At 42.0% G+C, this 24,886-nt stretch overlaps 1 protein-coding gene across 2 annotated transcripts in view; it reads left to right on the top strand.

The window, feature by feature from the left end:
• TSHZ2 (teashirt zinc finger homeobox 2) overlaps positions 1-20,879 on the top strand; it is a 177,827-nt gene extending 156,948 nt beyond the window's left edge. For both annotated transcript variants that reach the window (XM_032350319.1, XM_032350316.1), the window contains exon 2: positions 19,115-20,879. In XM_032350319.1, coding sequence (XP_032206210.1) covers positions 19,115-19,116 — 2 coding nt within the window. In that variant the 3' untranslated portion in view covers positions 19,117-20,879. The remainder of the gene's footprint in view (positions 1-19,114) is intronic.
• The last annotated feature ends 4,007 nt before the right edge of the window (positions 20,880-24,886 follow it).

Below are 24,886 nucleotides of genomic sequence, written 5' to 3'. Positions count from 1 at the left end.
GGGAAGAGATTTGTCTCACTTGCCACAGTTCTGCCAAGTAGATTCCTGGTAGCACACAGGATGGGTCAGGAGACAGAAATGTTAGCCATCCTGGCTAGCATGAATGAAGACCACAGGGTTATCAGTCAGCTCCAAGGCTGTATGTGATTCTTCCGTAAGTATCCCATCCTTGGAAACTATCTGACATCACATAGGAAACACTTGATAAATATTGAATGAATGGGTGAATGAATAAATGAACTTGCCTTTGGTTATTCGTGGCAATAAAAAAAAAAAAAGAAATTTAACTTTGTCTTCTAGACTTTGAATGTCTCTGCCAGCAACTCTATCTCTTCCAGGGAGGGCAGATGGCGGCCTGTACAATGAACAATTTAATCTTTAGAAAATGGAACAACTTTGCCAACAAACTCCATTTTTCTCCACGAACACATTGTCAATAACATGTGCTCACAAATATGTGGTGAAATTGATGACTGGGTCTTGATTTATGGAAACAACAACAAATTAAATGATTACCTTTCTCTCCTAGCTTGGGGTCCTTCCGACCAGCCATGAATTTTTTTTTCCTATGTTCTAATAATAGAGGAGGTCTAATTAAAATTCCTGACTGTCTGATTGTGTATGTGGAGTAGAAGAAAGAAAGGAGAGTGTCCAGAGTATCTTCATTTAAAACCACGGGGGGAAAAGCTACTTGTGTGATAATGAAGATTAACTTACGCAGCCGCTGGTGCCCTCCCCGCACACAAAAGCAGACACTGAGGGAACCTTTTGTACAAACACTGTTGTGGCCACTTATTTAGCTCCTTGTAGGAAATTTTCTTGATTTTGGATGAACCTGAGGCTTTGGATTTGGATAAAAATAGACCAGGGTTGGGGAGGGGTCCTCAGAGAAATCAAATTCTCCGGATAGTTAAGCCATATTGGCTTTCTGGGACTATTCCTGAACCATTATTCCTGAATCACTTCTGGTTCAGAAAAAGTTCCCGTCCTAGGACTCCTCCTTCTAACATCGTGACTCTGAACTTATATGTGGACCAAGAACTTTCCTGAGAATCTGATGAGAGCTACTGATCCTCTCTCCAGACAAAATAAATAAACATGTGTTTACAAATGCATACATACAAATACACAGAAAAGCAAAATTTTGCTTACAGTGTCATCCCTGATCTTGGCCATAAACTTGAATAACTTGAATAACAATTGCTACTCAAAATTCCAGGCATCACTGACCTTCCCGTAATGTTCGTCTAAGGTTAAGAATCACTTCACTTGGGCGCCTGGGTGGCTCAGTGGGTTAAGCCGCTGCCTTCGGCTCAGGTCATGATCTCAGGGTCCTGGGATCGAGTCCCGCATCGGGTTCTCTGCTCCGCGGGGAGCCTGCTTCCTCCTCTCTCTCTCTGCCTGCCTCTCTGCCTACTTGTGATCTCTCTGTGTCAAATGAATAAATAAAATCTTTAAAAAAAAAAAAAAAAGAATCACTTCACTTAAAAAGCCTTTATTTTCCTTAGGCTATGAAAATTTTTCATTGTTTCAGGCTGTGAACATCTTTAGCCATCTGGGGAAGCCCATGCAGCCCTTCTCAAAATTAATGCTTTTAAAGACATAAAATAAAATAATTAAGATTTAAAAAAATTTTTTTTTAAATGATGGAAGTACAGTTACCAAATACAAAAGAAGTCAAAGTGTCACGGAGTAATAAGTGAATTTATGTACATTAAATAGCATGACCAGCCACAAGACTAAAGACCATGATGATTTCAAAGTAATGTTAAGTAAATACTGAAAGGTATTTTCAACAACCATAATGTGACATAAACTACCTGTGAGGTTCTGGAGAAAGAATTGGTGGTGAAAATCGTGATGTGACTACCACTGTTGTGATTCGGTGTCTACATTCATACAATGAAGGACTTCAGTTACAGGTGTGTGAAATCAAAGATGTGAGTTCACGGATCCCCGAATTCTCTGTGTGGGTGTCAGGTGAAGGTTTTCCTTGTAGCGTGGAAATGACTTCACGCATGTGTCACCATCTTATTTTCCCTTGTTGCTTACTGAAACGCGGCCTAACTAGCAGGACCTTGGTGTGCATGTGGCATACGTTTGGTTGGCTTGACTTTGAAGCTACAAATGGAATCCCTCCAGTGCCCAGGGTGCAGAGGCAGCTAAGAGCAGAAGGAAGGTCCATTGAAAACCTGCTTAAATAGAACATGAACTGCAGGAAGGCAAGGACCAAACCATCATGTTCCAACTTGTACATCTACACCTGGCCCAGTTCCAGGCATAGGAAAATCTCTCTGCACATATTAACGCAATTAAGGAGTACATATCCACAATCAGCGAAGAGTAAGGGAGACCTTCTTGGAGTGTTGAATCCAAGGAGCCAGCATTTCACAGATGCCTCTGTCTAGAGACCTTTGAGGAAAAGGGACCCACCATTAAGTAGAGGAAAGTCACATCCACAGGTATTCAAAAAGAGCTATTTCCAAAAAGAACAAATGATGGGCAACTTTTTCTGTACAGGCTAGATAGTAAATATTCTAGACTCCACGGACTAATACAATCTGTCACAACTGCTCAGCTCTGCCCTTGTAGCATGAAGGCAGCCATAAATAACATGTAAACAAATGTGTGTGTCTGTGTGCCAATAAAACTTTATCAATGGACTCTGAAATTGGAATTTCATGTAATTTTGGTGTGTCATGAAATATTATCCTAGTTTTGATGTATTTCAGCCCTTTCAAAATGTAAAAATCGTTCTTGGCTCATAGACCATATGAAGACAGGCCACAGATGGGACTTGACCAAGGGCCGCTGAACGGGGGAGGCAGCTCTGGTTTTAGTCTTGGTTGTTAGTGGGTTGGTTTTGCTGGTCTGAGCTCGGTCTCCTTCTGTGCTGGCCTTGTTAGGTCCCCTCCATTGGCCACAGCCCCGTCTCACCTTCGGCGATTTACAATGGCTGATGCTCCCCCTGGGCATGAACTCCTCCATCACACCCCCCACCAAGGGTGGCCCTTTCTCCTCTATCAGGTCTTAACTCAAATACCACCTTCTAGAGAGGCCTCTCTGGTCCCTTCTTAGAGTGGACATGTGACCATTCACACCAACAGACACTCACCTTTCCAGCACCCTGCCTCCTCCTCCTCGCCACACCGCTGTCCTTAACCTCCTATGGCCTTGTACCTCATTTTCTCTCCCTCCATGGTTCAAAGCCCCAGAGAGAGAGAGAGAGGTCCTCTCTGCTGTGTTCCCTGCTGCATTCCTTATATTGAGATAGGACCCGGTGTCTGGCACCCAAAAAATGCTGCCCCAGTGTTTGTGGAAAGAACATTGTCAAGTATTCACTGGTAAGGGAAGAGTTGAAAATGTACAGCCGAAGTTTTGTTACTTCACCTGGTCCAGGGGGCATCAGGTTTTATCACCATCATCATATAAATTTATAGTCATAATTTAGGGGAGCAGTTGAATGTTTTTCAAATATAATCTTATATGGAGTCCTGTGTACAAAACTGATAAAATGAAGTTGCTTTGATTGAAATGAGGGTAAGAAGTCCCAAAAAGACTCTCTTGGGCACACACAACCCTGGAAGCCCCTTCTGGAAGTTTCTACATCCCTTCTCTTCTGCAAAGCTCTTTGAGAGTCCCTGTGCTGGACTGAAACTGATATCTGAGACAAACCTTCCCTCGTTACTCCAAGGTTACTAGGAAACTCTTCAGGTGTAAGCTTAGCGAATTATGGAGTCAACAGCTTCTAAGACACTCCTTTTGAACCAACCAGAGGATTTCCTTTCCCAAAAGCATGTGTAACCCTACTCAAAATTAAATTCTTTTTTTAAAGTTTTTCTTTTGAGATTTTTATTTATTTGACAGAGGGAGAGTACAAGAGGGGAAGCAGCAGGGAGAGGGAGAAGCAGGCTCCCCGCTGAGCAGGGAGCCCGACGTGGAGCGCGATCCCAGGATCCTGGGATCATGACCTGCACCGAAGGCAGACCTTTAACTGACGGAGCCAGTCAGACGTTTCTCAAAACTAAATTCTGAGAGCTGTGGTGCGACATTAGCCATCGAATTGCTTTATGATCTTGTGGAAATGTGCTAGGCCTCAATCTACTTTCTTTCTTAAATGACCTTAACAATACCCGCCCTTCCCCCTTCACACCGCAGGCAAGAAGTGGGAGGAAGACGAGAAATTTGAATACACTTTCCAGAATGTGAGAGAATGGGCTGCCTCCAGACCGCTGTGACCAGCTGCAGGCTTGGGAACTTTATTGTTCCTTCTCTGGCTCTGTTAGTCAGCTCAGGCTCCCACAGCGAGGTACCATGGACTGAAGGGGCTCAAACAACAGAAACTTACTTCTTCACAGTTCTGGAGCCGAGACATCCAAGATCAAGTGTCGGCAGGGCTGGTTTTCTCTTTCTTTCTTTCCTTGGCTGGTAGATGGCCGCCTCCTGGCTGGCTCTGCACGTGGTCTTTCCTCTGTGCCCACGAATCCCTAGTGTCTCTTCTGTGCCCTAATCTCCTCTCCTCAGAAGGACACCGGTCAGATTCGATTAGGGCCCACTCTAATGGCTTCGTCTTCCTTTAATCACCTCTCTAAGGGCTTTTTCCACAAATCCAGTCACATCCTGAGGTGAGGCACTGGGATTTAGCTCTTCAACATATGAATTTTGAGGGGACATAATTCAGGCCATAACAAGCGCTTCCACTTCCCTTGTCAATTAGCCATATGTCATTATGACTTTAACATCAATGGTTACTTCTCACCACCACCACCCTGTCCCTGCCCCTGCTCCCAGCCTCAGAGGGAGCAGCCTATGGCTACAGGAACCTCCATACAAGCTTTCCATTAACTTTCTTGACACCGAAGACGAGAGGGCCACCTCACCGCTTCAACTATAGCTATGCTGCAAAGGACTGAAAGCTTCCTGGTATATTTTATAAGTGAGACGTTGAAAATCCCTATTATTGCTTCTCAACAGCTGATTTAAGGGTGGAGGAAATCGTTGGATTCCTTTGAGGAAGAGCTCCTAATTCTGTGTTTTTTCAGTGCACAAACTGGATCACAGGCCAGAGACTGTGGAGACGTCTAGGAGGCGGTGTAGTTAGCAGTGATGGCGGGGTAAGCAGAAGAAGGTTCAGATCCAGAATGCACCTCGTACTAACCATGCTGACCATCACTTCGTGAACCAACTGACCCTCGGTAGAACGGTACTGCTGATAATGGTACTGCTGGTTTGGTCTGGCAGGGGAAGAGGGAGGCTCTCTATCACCCCTCAGCCTCACACAGCGCCTGGCACTAGGTGAATCTTCATTATCGGGTAACAGCAGTTGTCCTTATGACTGAAGGGCAAGCAAACTCCACCCCATGGACAGTCTCCTGAGAATTCTGTCTATATGGAAATTTAGTTGCTCACTCCTTTATCTGAGAAGTAACTAGACCATTTTGCCTGGGATTTGTCAGTGAGGGCCTCTATCTTTATAAACAGTCGTACATTGTGGCTTGTTTTTTGGTTTTTGGTTTTTGTAGGTGTCGTGAAGGAATTTGACCTACCTAAAAACGCAGATTTTGGAGTGGGGAGGGGAAAGAGAAAGAGAGACAGAAGCAAGGAATGTTGCAGTAGAATTGTACAAATCATGTATTTTGCTCGAATCTCTGTGAGAAGGACAATTAATTAAGTGGCAGTAATCAGTCAATCAATCAATCAGTCATACATCACAGCAGTAGTTCTCAATCTTGGCAGCGCATGAGAATTCCCTGGGGAACTTCTAAAAACCCCCAATGCCCAAGCCAAGCCCTGGACCAATTAAGGCAAAATCTCTGAGAGTGAGTCTAGGTATGAGTGTTTTAAAGCTGCCGGTGGCTCGCATGTGGAGAGAGGCCGGCGTGCAGAGTGAGCTCAGAGGCACAAGGCACAGATCATTCTGGGCCCTTTATTAGCTCTGCACGTGGGCAAGCTGCTTAACACCTTTGAGCCTGTTTCCGCATTCATCTTGAGGATTAGACATATTTGGTTAAACACCTGGGCTCCAGGTCAAGAACATGCTTGGTTGAGAAATAACAGGTATTTCTTGTTATTGTTATCGTCGTCCGGTGAATGGGAAGCCTGGGCCTCCAGGTCACCGTCTGCAGAATGGTGAGTCCAGGGAGGATCCCTGAGGTCATTCGCTTCCATTTTCCTGAGTCTGCGAAGGTAGAGCAATGGGCAAAGTAGGAAGGAAAACTCATGTTTCTTCACTAAAGGACACCCAGGAACCAGGCACCGAGCTGGCACTTTGGAGACCAGTGGAACAAAACGGTCGCCAACCCTGTCCTCCTACAGGCTGATGGAAGAACCATGCATTAAGTCAGTACTCGCACGAACATTATTAATGGCCAGTTGGAGCTAGGAGAGAGAAAAAAAAAATCTGGATTTTTTTTTTTTTTTCTGGGATAAGGAAAAGTCTAGATTCTGGGATAAGCAAAGGTCTTTCTGAGGACATGATACTTCAGTCAGTGGATGAGAGTTCATGGGTGGAGCAGGGATTATCCAGGCAAGGCCATGGGAGGGGCAGTCTGGGTAAGGTATACAGCAGGCGCCAAGACAGGGAGGCAGGAAGGAGCTTGACACTTCTGAGGAAACATAAATGAATGAATTTTTTTTAATCTTTTTTTTTTTAAGAGCATCTCAAGGGACTCCGACGTTCCATAACGGACTCTGAAAGCCATTGGGAGAGTCAGATGAAGCTGAGTGAGAGATCCAGACAAACCTGATTTCACTCCAGCTTCACTAGGAAATAGCTGTGTGGACGAAGGGGAGAATTCAACCTCCGAGCCTCCGGTCCTTCGTTTGTAATGAGGAAATAACTCGTAGTTTCCAAATTTCTTGTGAGGATTGATGATTACGGGTAACAATGGAATTGGTAAAGGGTACTAGTTATCACGGTACTTCGGTGACAGAGAGAGACCTGAGTTCACATCCTGCTCTACCATCCCAACGGGCACATCATGTTGCTCCCATCATTCAAAGCTCTGTCTCTCAGCTTCCTGACCTCTCAGAACGGGTTCATAAAACCTACATCTGGAGGTTATGGAGATTATCGTAAGAATTAAATAAAACAACAGCAGTCAAGCTTCAGGCAAAGACGAGGGACCCAATGAATGAAACTATCACTAAAAAGAAGGGAAACTTCTTGGAAAGTAGGAATGTTTATCTGAATTATCTAAATATGGATTCCAACCCACTAACCCCTTTTTCTCTTGTAGGCAACACCACAAATGGGGTTGCCCTGGGCTTACACACATAATCACAGTGGCTAAAAAAAAAAAAAAAAGAAAGAAAGAAAAAAAAAGAAAGAAAGAAAGAAAAAAATCTTCGCTGTTTATTTGTCATGTTTGGGGGACATATCGTTCTTCTTGAGTGCCAACAACTCACGTTTAGGCGGCAGTAAAGTCCCCCAGCTGTGTCCATGCAGTGAATCTCGTTTGGTTGTAAGTTAGTTGTAATAAATAACATTTGGCTGTGCACTCCACTTAGAGAAGATAGGTTCCATTGTGAATCATGTCGTTGACGGTTCGGATTTTAAGCTGTCCGGGTTGTTTATGGTGGTGTTTGCCAGCATCTAGACCTCTTTCAAACAATTTAAGTGCCCTTTTGGAGTATATGAATGTGGCTCAATAAAAATGGGTACAGGGAAATTGCTTGCTTTTCTCTTCTATGGCCATGCACCAAAATCAACCATCGAGGAGAATTGTCAAATATGAAATACATAATTGCCAAACATGAAATTATAATTAAGGTTGAAACCACCAAGGACATTTTCCCTTTCTGTTGTCAGGATGTTGTCCTGATCTTCACCATCTTTCTAATTCATTTCTTGAAAGGATGACAACAGCTGAACAGTTTTTCGTCCTTATTTTTCATTGTATAGCTTTACTGAGCAATGTGCCTTTAAAAGATTCTAGTTAGTTCCTTTGACAGCAATAAATATTGGCTAGAGAACAGACTTTGAAGCCAGACAGACCAAAGTCCAAATGCCAACTCTACTTCTTGCTACCTATCTGAACTTGGTTAAGGAATTTAAATTTCTTTTTTTTTGGTCAAATTTCTTAACCAAGTTCAGCCTCTATTTTGTCATCAGTAAATAGGGACAATGAGACCTACTCTCAGGTTTTATCGTGAAGTACAGAGCGTGTAATGAGCATTAAATAAAATGGTAGGTATTATGACGGCTTTCGACTTTCTTCTTCCTAATAACCACATCAAATGTTTTGAAATGCTATTTTACCCTTTTTTTTAATAAAAGGGGAAAACTTTTCTGAGCTTCACATCTGAATTGACAGCTGATTTCTTTTCAACATTTAATGCACAAACTAAAGAACCTCTCTTCTACTTAGTTTTTCAACTTTCCAGAAGGAAAGAATAATTCATTTTGCAAGACCCAATGATTACTTATTTCTAACACACAAGCAGAATTTTATACATGTAGTTTCTTAATTTACTCTACATCTTATTCCACAGCACTTGTAAGGTGCTATATTGTATGCAAGGAAATAAAATCATAAAAGAAAGGAAAATCACTTTTTTAAAATCTACATTTTTCTTACGTACCCAGCACCAGGCGTGGAAGATACTAGTAACAGCCTGATTTTGCTGAGGTGGAATTTAGCTTCAGAAAGGGTAAGTCATTTCCCCAAGATCACACAGCTCGTAAATGACAGAGCGACGCTATTAACAAATGTGCCAAGAGAAAATAAAGAGTGAAGATGAAAAGAAGTTAATGAGTATAGACTGGAGCCCCAAGAGGCTATACAATCACTAAAGCTGGGCCACCAGATGCACGCTGAGCTTCCCAGTAGTGAAAGTAAGAATGGAAACCTGATCCACCCCCAAGATTCATTTACCATAAAAAATGTACACCAGTGTTTAAGAATAAGCAACACCTTTCCCAATACAGAATGGCAGAAATTCCAGGCATAACTTTTGTGATAGAGTGCAATCAAGATAGTAGGAGGTTCCCAGGGTCACCAAACATTTAAAACTGAAACCATTCCTTTCTGCAAAAATACGTTTTACTTCACTTTGGGTTCCATCTCTTTCTGATAATTATCCACTCCAAGCTTTGTCAAAGCACTGTACTGAGAGAGATTCATGTTAAAATGTTAGTTGAGAGGATGGAGAAGACCTCTGTCTGCCTTATCATTCGTATTTAGGTTGACATACATTTGGTTACAATTAGGGATAACTGTACAGCAGTTAAGATTCCATAATCCCATTATTAGTTGTCACGAGATTTTCACAGGGTAAACCCCAATGCGTTTTCCGTTCATCTCTCTTTCTTAACTCCTCGGGTAGTCTGAAGTTGAAGAGTGTGCTTTAAGGGAAAGATTTTCTTCTGCCATTAAAATCTGCTAAGCTGACACACAAGGAAGGACACAAATGACACCTAGTGACAGCATCTGCGCCACTCTCAGGAGGCCCCACGTCTTCTTGCCTGACCTTCTTGTTGTTGTCGTTCTCCAAGATGTCACCCTGTGTCTGCCAATTTCATTCCACAGCCATTTCACACACGGTGGTGAAGAGGTTTTAAACCATTTCGAGGGTTGCCCATTACGTAGACCAAAATGGAAATTATTTTAAAAGTTATTTCCCGGGACACCTGGGTGGCTCAGTTGGTTAAGCGGCTGCCTTCGGCTCAGGTCATGATCCCGGCGTCCTGGGATCGAGTCCCACATCAGGCTCCTTGCTCGGCAGGGAGCCTGCTTCTCCCTCTGCCTCTGCCTGCCATTCTGTCTGCCTGTGCTTGCTCTCTCTCCCTCTCTCTCTCTCTGATAAATAAATAAAATCTTAAAAAAAAATTAAAAAAAATAAAAGTTATTTCCCATTCACCCACTCTGTTAGACACTGGAAGCTGGTGGTAGAGGGTGGAGGTCAGCTTAGAAAGTGTTTGCTCTCACACTAACTAAAAAAAAAAGAAAGGAAAAAGAAAAGAAATACACAGAAAAACTAGCCTTTAGTTGTAGGGCTGTGGCAATCGGCTGTCTGGTTTGTGTCATGGAGCATATATCGCACATTTGAGACACATGGCTGACTTATCACAAATTGTGCTTTAGGAGAGGAAGTTCAAAAGTTGAGATTTTCCAGTGTGTTGATTATGACGTGCATGTCATCTGTATTTAGATGTTCCAAGGCGAACACTATCAAAATGAATAATAATTTTGCATCCTGATCATCAAAGGTGTAGCCAACCACCCCTCTGACAAAGAATCTGTGGTCTCATTGATACGGATTCAACGTCAGGCACGATTCTTTTGGTGGTAAAGAGTAAAGGATCTGAAGTCCAGAAAAGATATATTCCAATTGTATACTGGCATATCCATTTCCATTTAATGTCATGGGACCTGCAATAAGTCACTTCAGCCACCTAAATGTCAGCTTCTTCCTCTGTAACACTGGACACCCCCCCGGAGTGTTGAGATGACTCAGAAATAATGCGAAAGTGGGCAGGCCTAAAGTTAATAATCATTACCTGGATGTGACTCTTCTATTTTAATTATTTTATTGACTCAACCTTTTTGTGATTTATTATAAGAAAACTAAAGTCCCTCTCTCTATCAGAAGCCCAGCCACTGTGTTCTGTATGGCTTCTTTCGTGGCCTCCCTTTCCAAGAGCAATTGGTCTCAGTATCAGCTTTCCATGTGGGAAAACTACATGGAAGAAAGAAATCAAGTAAAAGCAGAAGCACAGCAGATAATATTTGAAAATATCATCCACCTACTTATGTGGCGCTGTGTCTGGCATATGAGAAGCATTCAATACATTTAAGCAATTACTTTATTCCCTCTAAAAATTGAAATTGGTCCACCCAAGTTTAAGGGCTTCTGCACACAGAGATTTCTCTTAGGAAAAATTAGGTGAAGCACTAATGATGAAATTCAGCAATGTAGGTGAGCTAATTTGGATTTTCAAGTTGTAAAATCAATTTGAAAAAATATTAACTGCAGGTTTCTCCCAGGATTACACGGTTAGGAATCACATGTCTCCACAACCACTTTGCTTTCTTAACACGGTCTTTTTTTTTTTTAATAATACACTTTATGTATTTTCAGCATTTATATTTCACTTTTTTTTTAACCAGTTTTTAGAAGCCCAGAATTAGGAATCAGATATCCTGATTTCATCACTAATCACTATGGGAACAAACTATTTAAACACTCACAGCCTCAATCTTTTTATCTTTGGGGCTACAAATATTTATCCAATATATTTCAAGAAAGTAGACACACACACACACACACACACACACACGTTGTGTGTAAGAATATATATTTCAAAAAAATTTTGAAAAGATGTAAATTATTTCAAAATGGCAAAATAAATTGTTCTTTAAAGTTGAAAGTACCAAGTAGATGGTAAATCTGGTTCGTGTCCAGTTACATTTCCTTGGACTACTTGTCCTAATCTCTTCCTTTTTTCTTTATATATTCTACATTATCTCTCTCATAGAATTAGAGAAGTAGGATTCCAGGCAAATCTATTGTTTGCTTTTGTATTATCTTAGTATTAAGTACTTTAAAATTCTCTTTCCATATTGCTTTTAGGACTCCATTCGCGCAGCAAATATTTATCAAGTACATACTATGCATCAGGCCTTGGCTTATCTGCTTGGGATACTGTTATGATCAAGTGTGCACAGTCAGAACTGTGGGTATTGGGCCTCTACTCTTGGTTTTGGCTCAGGTCATGATTTCAGCGTCTTGAGATCGAGTCCCGCATCAGGCTCCATGCTCGGCAGGAGGCCTGCTTGAGAGTCTCTTCCTCTCCTTCTGCCCCTCCCCCTGTTTGTGTGCTATCTGTCTCCCCACCCTCTCAAATAAATAAATTAATACATAAAACACAGGGTCCCTACCTTCCTGGCATTTGCAAGCCAGTGTATGAGGCAGACACTAAATTAAAAATTACAGCTGTAAGTATGATTATAAACTGCAGTAAGTCCCATAAGAACAACATATAAGGTACAGGATTATGTCAAAAGAACTTAGTCAAGCCCCAAGGACAAGAGAACGCTTCTCCGAGGAAGTGACATTTCAGTTTCGGCTTTAAGAGTGAGAAGGTGCTTGCTAAACAAGTAGGAGGAAGGATGGCATAGACAGAGGGAACTGTACTTGGAAATCCCCTAGGCATGTTCTTCCGATGCTGTCAGAAGGCCAGTGTTCTTGGGACAGATCAGCAAGGGGCCAACAGACCCAAGTCAAGTCAGAGAGGTGGCCAGGCCAGATCAGGCAGAATGTCTTAGAAAAACAGTTTTTCCTAAGTGTGGTGGAGGTCACTGAAGGACTCTAAGCTGGGAGGAAATAGGGAATGACTGCTTCAATCTAATTAAAGTTTCCTTTTTTTAATAACATATAATGTGTTATTTGTTTCGGGGATATGGTCTGTGAATCATTAGTCTTACACAATTCACAGCACTCAGCATAGCACATGCCCCCCCCTCAACGTCCATCACCCGCCAGCCCATCCCTCCCACCCACCTTCCCTCCAGCAACTCTTAGTTTGTTTCCTGAGATTAACAGTCTCTTATGGTTTGTCTCCCTCTCCGGTCCCATCTTGTTTCATTCTTCCCTCCCTTCCCCCATGTGCCCCCTACCCTGCCTCTCAAACTGCTCATATCAGTGAGATTATATAATTCTCTTTCTCTGATTGACTCATTTCACTTAGCATAATGCTCTCTAGTTCCATCCATGTCTTTGCAAATGGCAAGATTTTGGGGTTTTGATGGCTGCCTAATATTCCATTGTATATATACCACATCCTTTTTATCCATTCATCTGTTGATGGACATCTGGGCTCTTTCCATGGTTTGGCTATTGTGGACATTGCTGCTATAAACATTCGGGTACATGTGCCCCTTTGGATCATTACATTTGTATCTTTAAAGTAAATACCCAGTAGTGCTATTGATGGATCATAGGGTAACTCTATTGTCAACTTTTAGAGGAACCTCCATACTGTTTTCCAGAGTGGTTGCACCAGCTTGCGTTCCCACCAACAGTGTAGGAGGGTTCCCCTTTCTCCACATCCTCGCCAGCATCTGTCATTTCCTGACTTGTTACTTTTAGACATTCTGACTGGTGTGAGGTGGTATCCCACTGTGGGTTTTATTTGTATTTCCCTGATGGTGAGTGATGTTGAGCACTTTTTCATGTGTCTGTTGGCCATTTGGATGTCTTCTTTGCCAAAATGTCTGTTCATGTCTTCTTGATTGGATTTCCATTTCTTGATTGGATTATTTGTTCTTTGGGTGTTGAGTTTGCTAAGTTCTTTAAAAATTTTGGACACTAGCCCTTTATCTGATATGTCTTTTGCAAATATCTTCTCCCATTCTTTTGGTTGTCTTTTGGTTTTGTTGACTGTTTCCTTTGCTGTGCAAAGTTTTTTATCTTGATGAAGTTCGAATAGTTCATTTTTTGCCCTTGCTTCCTTTGCCTTCAGCGATGTTTCTAGGAAGAAGTTGCTATGGCTGAGGTCTAATAATTAAAGTTTTCATAAGCTCATTTTGTTTGCTGTATGGAAAATGATGGGCAGGACGCAGAGCAGAGTAAAGCAGCCCAGGGAGAGGGCACCGTCATCTGGGGGTGGTAGACACAGTCTTGAACTAGATTGGGGAAGTAGATTTTGGCGAGAAATCTTATGATGACCCAATATTCTGGCTGGAACAACCAAGCAGCTTGAGGTTCCATTTCCTATGAACAGAAACATTGGAAGAGAAACGGGCTGGGGGCAGGGGAATTCAAGCTCCCTGCTTTTGAAAAAGTTGCCTCTGATGGACTTGTGAGATATTCACACAGAAAGGTCGAAAAGGCAGTCCGACCTGCAGATCTGGAACACAGGACCATCAGCACACCGTGATGATTCACATCACAGACTGGATGCAGCTGCCTGCCTGGGGCTTGTGCAGGGCAGGAGTCCTCCCCCTTCACAGACCCAGTGTGCACATGTCCCCACAAACAGTCTATGGTTTCCCCTGTACGATCCAGAAATGAATCCATAGATCTCATGACCAGCCTACACACATAATTTCCAAAAGAAATCATCGGATGCGACAAGTGTGCAATGAGAAACAAAAGGAAAACGTTTGGGCATGAAAGTTCACACCAACAGGACTTCTGAAACATGAATATCATCCCCCGGAATCCTATGAAATGTGGGTTCTAAGTCAGCAGCTCGGGGGATGGGGGTGCTACATCTCTGACAAGCTCAGGGACAATGCCAACGCTGATGTTCCATGGGCCACACTCAGGCACGAGGTTCTTGAAGGATGGTGAGACCATCTGTTGTGTGTTTCTATAGGTAGACAATCAGTGAACATGCCATTGACACCTGCCTGACGAGTTCGGGGCTGTTGAAGGGGCGTCTCAAATACCACGAGTGACAATGCCAGAGGTGACTTGCTTCTGTTTTAATGGACAATAACTCCCCTTAAAATTCCAAAGAAAACAAATCAGTTTCTCTTTGTTTGCCAGGTTGCTTTATTTCTGGACAATGCTGTGTATAAGAAACTGTGCACCAAAGACTTTGTGTTTATATGTGAAATGAAATTAGGGTCTAGGCTGAAATAATTATAAAAGTGTTTTCCACTATGTCAGCTCTTCTGAACCGCTGTGATAGATCATTTTGCTCCCCGCCCCAGGGACATTTGGCAAAGTCTGGGATATTTTTGGCTGTCACAACTCGAGGGTAAGGGGGCTGCTCTTGGAATCGAGTGAGTAGAGGCCAGCGATGCTGCTAAAAATCTCACAATGCCCAGGAGAGTCTCCCACAACAAAGAATTATCAGCCCCAAATATCAAGAGTGCCAAGGTTGAGAAACCCCAACCTACAGACACATTTTCAAAAACGGAGCAGGATGAGGGCCAACACTACCTTGTGAGAAGAAGCTGTCCCACACATTGCAAGGTGCCTAAGACCCCCAGCGCCTCACCATTCAACGCTGGTGGCATGCCCATCCTTGTGGCAACCACGGCACTCCCCCTGGGCCCCAGGGAAGCAGCACAACTCTGAGAAGAACAGAACAAAGTATAGAAAGAGGAAGGCAGGCCTGGGCAAGGGCCTGGAGAGAAAGGGCCAAACAAAATGATGTGCCAGAGGGACTAAAAACCCTAGCACGACCAGGGGCACCTCAGTGGCTCAGTTAGTTAAGCAACTGACTCTTGATTCCTGCTCAGATTATGATCTCAGGGTCCTAAGATAGGCCTGTGTCAGGCTTCATGCTGGGCATGGAGTCTGCCTAAGATTCTCTCTCTCTCTCTCCTCTCTGGTCCTCCGCCTGCTCACTCTCTCCTTCTCTTAAAAAAAAAAAAAAAAAATTCTAGCATGGCTAAATTAAAGTAGATATAATTCCACACATCTGTTGGTGGCTATGTAATTAATACAAAAATAATTGCATCTCTTCGCCTGGCTCTCCCTCACAAACTCTCCTTAATGAACTGTGCCAATGACTTTTTAGATATGTAATTAAAATTTTTATTTATTTCTGTTTTATTTTTATAGTAGTAGCTTAACATACTAGGAAGAAAAAAAAAAAAAAAAAACCATGCTACAGCCAAGCTCGGCCTCACCAACCCGTGGAGACACAACCAAGAGTAGTTTACACACTGCGTTCTGAGCAGTGAGAAGTAACGCTGCTACTTCTCATTCCCTTCATTCCTTTGATTTTCTGTCAGGGTCTCATCTCTAGGTCTACAGAAAAATAAGGTGTATTTTCTTCTTCTTCTCAGATAAGCAATGGTAAGAAAAGGTCTATCATCCCAAAGTGGCCTAAGATTCAGTTCTCCTCTTGACACACTCTCTTTAGTATGGAACACTGACTTTCTGGAAGGATCCACCATTTCCATCCACCATGGTGGTCTATGAGATTTGTCGGGTAGAAATAGCATCATAGTCAGGTTTTAATAGAACATGTTCATATCTAGAATTTAGCTCAGTAAGTAACTGTACAGATACTCTTGGAGAAACGTCCCTGAAGTGTTAATAATATTAGTGTTCAACACTTTACGACAATATCAAGCCATCACAAGACCATCTAAGAAGCAGTGGTTTAAGAGCTCAAGCAACCTTGAACCTGAGTACCCTCTTGCCCACTTACCAGCCAGCTGACTGCAGGCCAAATGCCTTCACCTCCCTAAATTTCCTTTTCCTAGACTGGAAGATGTAGACACTACACCCTCCCACATTGCAGCATCATGAGGTTGACTCGAGGTGAGGCACAGACTTAGCATGGGTAGGCGAGAGTAAACTCGGAAAATGTCTAGTTATGACTACAACAGGCTCCTTTTGTGCTGAGGCCCCAGAAAGCCATGGGACCTGAGCAAAAAAAATCACAGAAAGTCAGTAATGAGGTCAGGACTGAGATCTTAGGAGCTAAGCAACTTCCTTGTTTTTAACCAAAGGTCTGTCATGAAGATATTTTCCAGAAAAACTACATGCAAGTATATTCGTTGACTTTTGTAGGGAAAAAAGGGTCATCAAACAAATCTTGGAAGCACTGGGTTAAACCAAGTGCTTAAACAAAGTGTTGGGCTGGGTTGGGTTTTGGTGGCGGGACTTCTCAGAGCCTTTAATATGCTGATGTGTGCTGACAGTTTCCAAGAAGGGGACGATAATATAATACAATTATTTTTTTCATTCTCTCACTCCTCTCCCCAGGGCAAACTTTGTCCTAAGAGAAACCCAGCCAGAGGAGTCTAAGTGTTGAACAAATCTGGAGCGGGTTCAAGGAAGCAACAAATGAAACAAAGTTTTTTAAACCTGGCATCACAACAATGTCACGGTCAGGGAGGAGAGAACGAGGGCCTCACACAGAACATGCGTCAACCCTCCACCCAGGACTGCATTCGGCCTCCAGTGTGGTCACTTTCACCCTTTAAGCAGAAAGACTGCTCTTTCTTTCTCCCTCTCTCCCACCTCCTACCTTCCCCTAATACCATTACAATTTCTGTCCTCAAATCTCTTTTTCTTTCATGCCTTTCTCTCTTCCTCCAACCACATGACCATTCTCCTTCAAGTTTCTGGACCTGCCACGGCATTCCAATCAAGTCGGAGGGAAGATAACTTTGTCTCTGAAACACAAACCTAATGTCAAAGGGAAATGACTCCTTCCACTGATGGCGACATCCATAATCTAAGTGGGGGGGGGGGGGGCTGAAGTGAGTACGGAAGCTTCCAAGTGGGAAGAACTAAATTCAAGGGCAATTTCTGCTTTTTATTAGCCGTGTGACCTTGGACCAGTCACAAACCTCCTTGAGGCTCTTTTATTTTTTTTAAATGAGATTGTTTTGGGGCACCTGAGTGGCTCAGTAGGTTAAACCTCTGCCTTCAGCTAAGGTCATGATCTCAGGGTCCGGGATCGAGCCCCGTGTCGGGCACTCTGCTCAGCAGGGAGTCTGCTTACCCCCTCTCTCTGCCTGCCTCTCTGCCTACTTGTGATCTCTCTCTCTGTGTCAAATAAATAAATAAAATCTTTTAAAAAATAAAATAAGATAAAATAAAATAAAATGAGATTGTTTCAAGTGTTAGTGGTAAGGTAAAAAGTATCTGGCACTTGGTAAGTACACAACAACTGGCTCTAGGATTGGAGTCCTACTATTTCATACCAAAGAATCGTTTATAAAATCTGTCATGGGTATTCTGTGCATAATTTCTTTGCACACATCAAATGGCAACAATTTTCAACGTGTCTTTATTCTTTTGCCAGAAACTTGGAAGCTCTCCTCTTCCAAAAGACCGATTACGTATAAGCCAAAGGTGTTTTTCCTCATTAAAAACAAAAAAAAAAAACATAAATAATAAGATGTAAACAAGGAATGGGTGGCACCCAGGTTGGGCTAATGGAAACTATAGGCATTCTTACAGTAATCCAGATAACACATATCTGAAAAAAAAAATTCTCCCAGTTAATCTCACATACATACTTCTAAGTAGCATTTCCCCAACAACAAAAGTGTTCCTATCTTTCGACTTAGGAATTTCACATTTGGCAAATTTAAGCCTATGAATATATCCCAACAAACTGCAAGGCTTTAAACACAGATGTTTATCACAGTGTTAACCATTACTGAGTAAGATTGGAAGCAAATTAAATGTCCAACATCATGAGAATGTTTTAGTAAATTCTAATAGCATAGGTGATAGAACTCGTGTAGCTACTTACAATGGGGCGTCCAAGTGGGGGAAAACACCAGAGAGGAAGACTGCACAGTGGGTACTTACGACCATGTACACCTTTCACAAATTCATGGGAAGAGAAAACTAGACGAAAATAGAACAGAATGTGACTAGGAGCTCCCTCTGGATGGTGGGACCATAAGTTAATTTTTTTTTCTTTTTCGGAATGCTTTATAATGGGAACGTATATTGTAGTTTTTATTTTTAATTACGGAAAAACACACGAAACATAAAATTTATCATCTGAATCATTTTCCAGGGTACAGTTTGGTGACATTAAGTACATTCTCATTGTTGTGCAACCGTCACTACTATCCTTCTCCAGAACTCTCTTGTCTTGCAAAATTGAAACTATACCCACAAACAACAGTTCCCCATTCCCCAGCCCCTGGCAATTGCCATTTCTGCTTTGTGCTTCTATGTTTGACCACTCTAGGTACCTCATGGAAGTGAAGTCATATAGAATTTTACGACTGGCTTATTTTGTCTTAACATCATGTCCCCACGTTTCATGCATGTTGTACGATGTAGGAGAATTTCCTTTCAAGACTGAGTACCATCCCCTTGTGTCTATACACATACCACATCTTGTTTACCTATCCATCCGTCAGTGGACATCGAGGCTGCTCCTTCCTTTTGCCTATTACGAATAATGCTGTTATGAACAAGAGTGTATACATATCTCTTCCAAACATTATATTTTAAAGGTGTTTTTTCCCCTGTAAACTGGCTTTTCCTTTCTAGGTCTCATCACGTGGTTATATCCCACCCTAGACTAGATTTAACTATGACTCCACGCAGACCCTTTGTACAAATGAGATCCTGCTGGTGGGCAATTCGGCTACTGGGGGAGGTAACCAACAGAGCTATTCCTCAGAAATTAATGCATCTTTTTCTGTTGTTCTGATTCCCGTTACAGGATAAATGCCTTAGTTTCAACTTTCCAGCCCGGATCTCCCTCCCACTGAGTCCTGCTTCGCTGTGTCACCTGCTCCTGACATTGAACTCCTCCTGACACCCTGCTCTGAGAAGACAGCCAAAAAAAAAAAAAAAAAGAGAGAGAGAGAGAGAGAAAAGAAAAAAAAAAAGGAAAAAGGAAAAAAAATTGACCCCAGCCATCTCTCTTCATTCTTACTAACAATTTGGTAATGAAGTATTGATTTCCACTTCTCTGCTTATGGACGATATTAGATTTTCATTGATAAACTGCAATGACGTGGTCTCGTCTCCATGGTCCCCTTTTCACTGTCACGAGAAAACAAAGTGCCACTGAAGAAAAATAATGACCGAGAACATTGATGTACTTATTCCGTGGGTCTGTAACACTTGACAGGAAAGGGCGGGGGAGTGTGAGTCTTCATAGTCTAAGGGCCAAGCGAGTTGCCCTCGCTGCAGACCCTTGGAAGCCTACTTTTCATGGTGATGTCCATTTCCTATTTATAACCCCTCTGGGAACGTTTGTCTAAAGGAAATGTTTCTGTTCAGAGCAACAATTACGGTTGCACCTGGATTGCCCAGTCCTGCCCCTGCCCTGGGGAGCCATGCATCTCCGCAGAGTGGAAGAATTATGAAGTCAGACCAGAGCTGGAGCCAAGGAGACCTCTGAACAAGGTTCATCTTCCGTGAAAGTTGTTCACGCAGTCGGGCTTAACCATGTTACTGCCAAAGACTTTTTCCCAAGCGGTGGTGGGCATCGTTTTAATCATTGTCTTTGTTGGTTACAAGGGGGGAGGGGGGAGATGTTAAGTACAGATACAAGACCTGCAAATTGGCAGAACTGGGGAAACTGGTGCGATGTGGGATCTGGAGGAAAGCAAGGAGATGAGATGGCGACAGGAATGGAGAGCTCAGCTGCCCTCTTGCCCCGTGATCTCCTTCTGCAGAACCTGCTGTGTATGGACCTGGAAACGCAGCTTAGCTTGAGCAGCAACAGAAAGCATGAAAGAGGGTGTCCGTTTCAAATGGGTTCCCGCAACTTTTTTCATTAAAACTTTGAGGGCCCAATTTTAATTTGTGGAATATTCCCGTTAATAATGAGATCTAATTAAGACATCCATTAAAAGCCCGTTAAAGTTAATTTAACGTAAAAATTCCAATAGAACTGTATTAGATTTTCTCCATTAAATTAACGTTATGGATTTTTAACGGATGTCTTAATTATACGTTATTATTAACGGGAATACTGTATTACACAGATTAAAATCAGGTCCTGAGTCAACTTGGAAAAGCTAAGAGCATGTTTTAATATTAAAAGTCCTGCATACCCAGTGCACGGTTTGGAAATTCAGGGGGAGAGCTGTTTACTCTAGTTGCGCATTTTTCTATACAACGGAAAGCAATCTATAAATAGATAAATCTATCATTGCATTTAAACAACGAGTTTCCTTATTCTCAAAGGACCGATGAAGTCTGGATTGTGTTATAAACTCCTACTCAGCTATAGGCAAAATAGTTAAACTCTTCTACATACAACACTAGGAACTTAGATGATTCTGAAACAAACAAACAAACAAAAAGAAACAATTTTGTTGTCGTTGCTTTAATTACCAAGGTTGTCACACACACAAAAGTCTCAACACCCACAGAACAAAGCCAAATATCCTCTTCACCCTTCCTCGCAGAAGCTGGCCTGTTGAAACTGCTTTGGAAATTTTGACATGATCCCTAAATTCAACATCGGGATTTAAAAAAAAAAAAAAAAAAAAAAAAAACTTCTTATTTACCTCCTAGGGAAAGTGTTGCCCTTATGCCACATATAATAGCAAATTGCTTTTTTTATGGCATGCATAACCTAGATGGGAAAAAATATGGCGCTTCGGGGAAGGAGGGAAAAAGTAAATGAAGTTCCAGGAATGTCATTCTAAAGTAATGAGGCATGGACAGAAAATATACCCCTCACATCATCGGATTGAGATGGCAGTCGAAATAGCTTCATTGAAGTGTCAGCACTCATCCATCAATCAATCACCCACAAGGAAAAATAGCAACAGTACAACGGGGCGGCTTTTATGGGATTTACTCATGGGCATAGGGAATAGCGGCTCAAATGTAGTTCTGACATGAAAAGCAAGGTGCTGATATTATTTTTTATGATGGGAGGATCATAAAGTGAATTGAGAACAGCGAGGTCTGTCTTTGCTTAACCTATTCAACCAGAAATGAATGGAGCTCAACTGGAAAGGAACAGTCTTCGCATGGGTTAAGATTGAAGGGTGGCCTCAACTGAGCACCGGCCTTCGACGACAAAATTCTATTAAAGGAAAATCAATGCATTAGCATTGGGCTTCCTGAAGCTGTTAAAAATTGCCTGCGCCAACCCAGGGTTATTAGATAAAGTTATGTAATTCAGAGACTCTGTTGCTACCCTTCGAAAGCGGATTCACGAGCTCTTGCTCCAATTGTGGGGAGCACAATAAAATTCTCAACTCTGTGGAAATTGTTTCCCTTCTGAGATTTAAAAAAAAAAAAAAAACACAAATAAATCATCTGCTTCAATATTTAATCTATATGGTTTTGTTAGCGCAATTTCTGTGGGGGGGGGGGGTGGGAGGTGAGAGACAAAAATATTGATAAACTCGGAGAGATGCATGAATTGTCATCTTTGTAACTGTAATTGGTACACATTGGTAACTGTAAATGTCACTGCTGAGGGACAGCTGCTGATGTTCTCCTTAGGAAACAAGATCTGGGCTCAAGCTGTGAGGTAAACACGGCTCTCAGCACATCTCTAGGGACCAGGCCTGTCTTTTCATTTGGCAAGCCCTGTGAGGCTTCTAGAAACTTCTTTCTGGAAAAAGAAACTAACATGAGCTCAGGAGAATGTTTGTATCTGCTTTCAGACCATTCTCTTCCTCCCTCTGAATAAACAGAGTGCTGATATATCGGAACTTGAGAAATGGAAAGAAACATGACATGCAAATATCATGCAAATCACATTCGAGACTCTCCATTTCACCACCAACCCTTGCTATCAGTAGGGGTGAGAAATCGCCTTTCCTCCTTCATCCCTCCTGCTAGCGAAGGCCACCAACCAGCTGCAAACTAAAATGTCCACTGAAAAAAATTGTATATAAATATTCAAGTTTTATGTCTTTGGCCCCATTTCGTAGTTCAGCAAATTCACCAAATATAGAGCATGTTGCAAAACCACCGGGGGACACAAGAGAGAATGGGAAATACAATTCATTCGGCAAATTCATTCCACGAAGGTTAGAAGGCACCTGCTGTGTGCGGGATACTGTTCTAGGTGGTACGGGGTACAACAGTGAACAACTCACGCAACACCCTGACCCTTCCTGGCCGGGGCGGGTGGCAGGGAGGAGCTCCCGGAGGGGCCACCTCCCCTGTGTCACTTGTGTTTTTATGCCTGCTTTTCAAAATAATAATATTTCAGAAGAGGGATTTCTCCTTCGGAAAAGCACACAGAAGAGAAACTAGCTTAAAAATAGGTCAAAGCCTAAATGTAGACTGTAATCACAGAATGTATTGGATAGCCCACACAGTCCCCACAGAATTTCTTTAAGGTCACAAATAGATTTCTTAAAACTCACCCCCAAAATGTGCCCGCTCGTCTGTTTGAGTCTTGCATAATTAATGTCACAGGCTCGAGCCGTTGAATTTAGTCGAAATGCAGAAAGCAAGCTCGTGAAATGACATATTTGGAAGGCATTTCTGAAACTGGTGAGGCAACCAGTTTCAGTACATGTGTACCAACCAGTATGTACACACCTCCATCGAGGAGGTGTGTACATACGAATTCACAGCGATTTGCCATGGCCCACAGACAGTGACGCAGTGAGAGTCTATGGTTTTTCTGAAACTTTTCACAGTAAATCCAAAGATTACAAGGCCTTAAAAGGTGCATGCTTTTCCATCTGTCACTTACCAGTTACTTGACTGCGTTCGAATCTCCCCCCCCCAACACCATCCGCTTTTATTTTTTAATCTTGTTAAAAGTTTTGGTTTAAAAAAAAAAACATTAAAAATGTCATTTTCACATTATCTTCTACTTCCCACAAGAGTAGAAGTGTGTCGATGTGGAAAACCTCGTGTGTGTGTGTCGTGTGTGTGTGTGTGTGTGTGTGTGTGTGTGTAGTTCTAAAGAGCAATAAAAGTAGTTTGTTTTGAACGAGCATTAAGCAAGAAAAAAAAAATCACAACTGAACTTTCGGTTTATTTTTTTCCCCTGTGAGATGTTAAAATGCTAATTTCATTTTCTCCCTTCCTAAATGTGGCACTTTCTCAAAATATCCATGAAATACTTTTAGACAAAGATTGAGCAGGAGAACGAGATACAAATTTCCATCCCCCCAGACAGAGAGACAGGTTTCCATTGTAGGGAAGCATTAAACATTTTGAAACTTGTGAATCATCTTTAGAATTTCTACAGGGGAATTTTACCTCTTCATCCAAAGTAAAAGCCACTTATCTCCTTTGGTTTCCTGTGACAGATTCAGAGGCATACGCAGATACGCAATTTCCAGGCTCTGGTTAATCTTCTTCCAATAGTTACGAACAATGGGCTAACGGGCGTGGGTGTTTCTCCAAAAATTATTCATGCGCAAGGCAGCCCAAAGCTTCAGGGAAAACTAGAAATGTTTTATGGATTAGAATAGGACTGTTTTAAAATGCTGGTACCAGGTGGAATGCTATTTCTGCAACAGGACTCTGTCCATTTCCTTTGGAAAAATAGATTCCAAGTAAAACGGCTCTTCCAAGTAATAGCACCCTGATCTGACACCTTTCAGCACACAAATGACTTTACCAATAGCCATATGATTATCGTTAAGGCCTTTTAACAAACGATCTGTTTGCAAAAGACAGATTAAATTCTCACAGCCCTTTCTACAATGTTTATTTGCTTAAAACCGCTTTTGGAAGTACAAATAATAACTCTTTTGTGAAAACCCCCAGGAGAAGCTGAAAAACTCCAACAAAGGCGTTACTTAGAAAAAGGAAAAAAAAAAAAAAAAAACCTACCGCTCCCTTCAACCCCTCCAGAAAAAGAAATTCAGTGTGCTCACTGAATTATCTTGAACCTGAAACCTGCGTTTGGATATCAGTCCTCAGGCAAAGGCTTATATTTACAGAACTTGCACAATCATACGATTATATCTCAAATGTGAAGACTCTGTACAGTCATATTTTCACTTTCTCAATGACCCATACAACATTCAGGAGTTATAAATGTGTGTGTACATTTTTTAAACACACAAAGTTCAACTGCTCTGCGGAAAAGAGGCAAAAAGTGCTGCCGTCCTGTACTGAGATAAATACTACAGAAACATTCCAGTTCTGCAATCCAATATTTTGGCTTATAACACAGCAGATGCTAGAAGGTGCGATGCAAGTCAAAAAAAAAAAAAAAGCTGACATACGAAACAATTCTCATTTGGCTCAGGGTTTTTAAATGTCACAATATCTTGGGATACAATATACTTTTTGGTCTCCCATACATTTATATAGTCCTAATCTCTCCTGACTTGGATTCCTAACAGCCAGGCACAGTCAGGGTGAACCATAAACTTCCAAACCCTTTTCCAATCAAGAAGATAGTTGATTGCACAGTCTTTATAATGGTCTGCCATTTCTTACTCTGCGGAGTTCTTGTAGCTTTTTAGGAAATTTCATATCCACCGTGCTTCTGTTACACATTTGCCCCCTTCTGTTGATTCTGTATTTCTTTTTTTTC

This window comes from Mustela erminea, chromosome 7 (genome assembly GCF_009829155.1).
Source record: "Mustela erminea isolate mMusErm1 chromosome 7, mMusErm1.Pri, whole genome shotgun sequence".
NCBI classification, from domain to species: Eukaryota; Metazoa; Chordata; class Mammalia; order Carnivora; family Mustelidae; genus Mustela; species Mustela erminea.
Note: the sequence above shows the minus strand (reverse complement) of the source record. Positions and strands in the feature narration are given on the sequence as shown.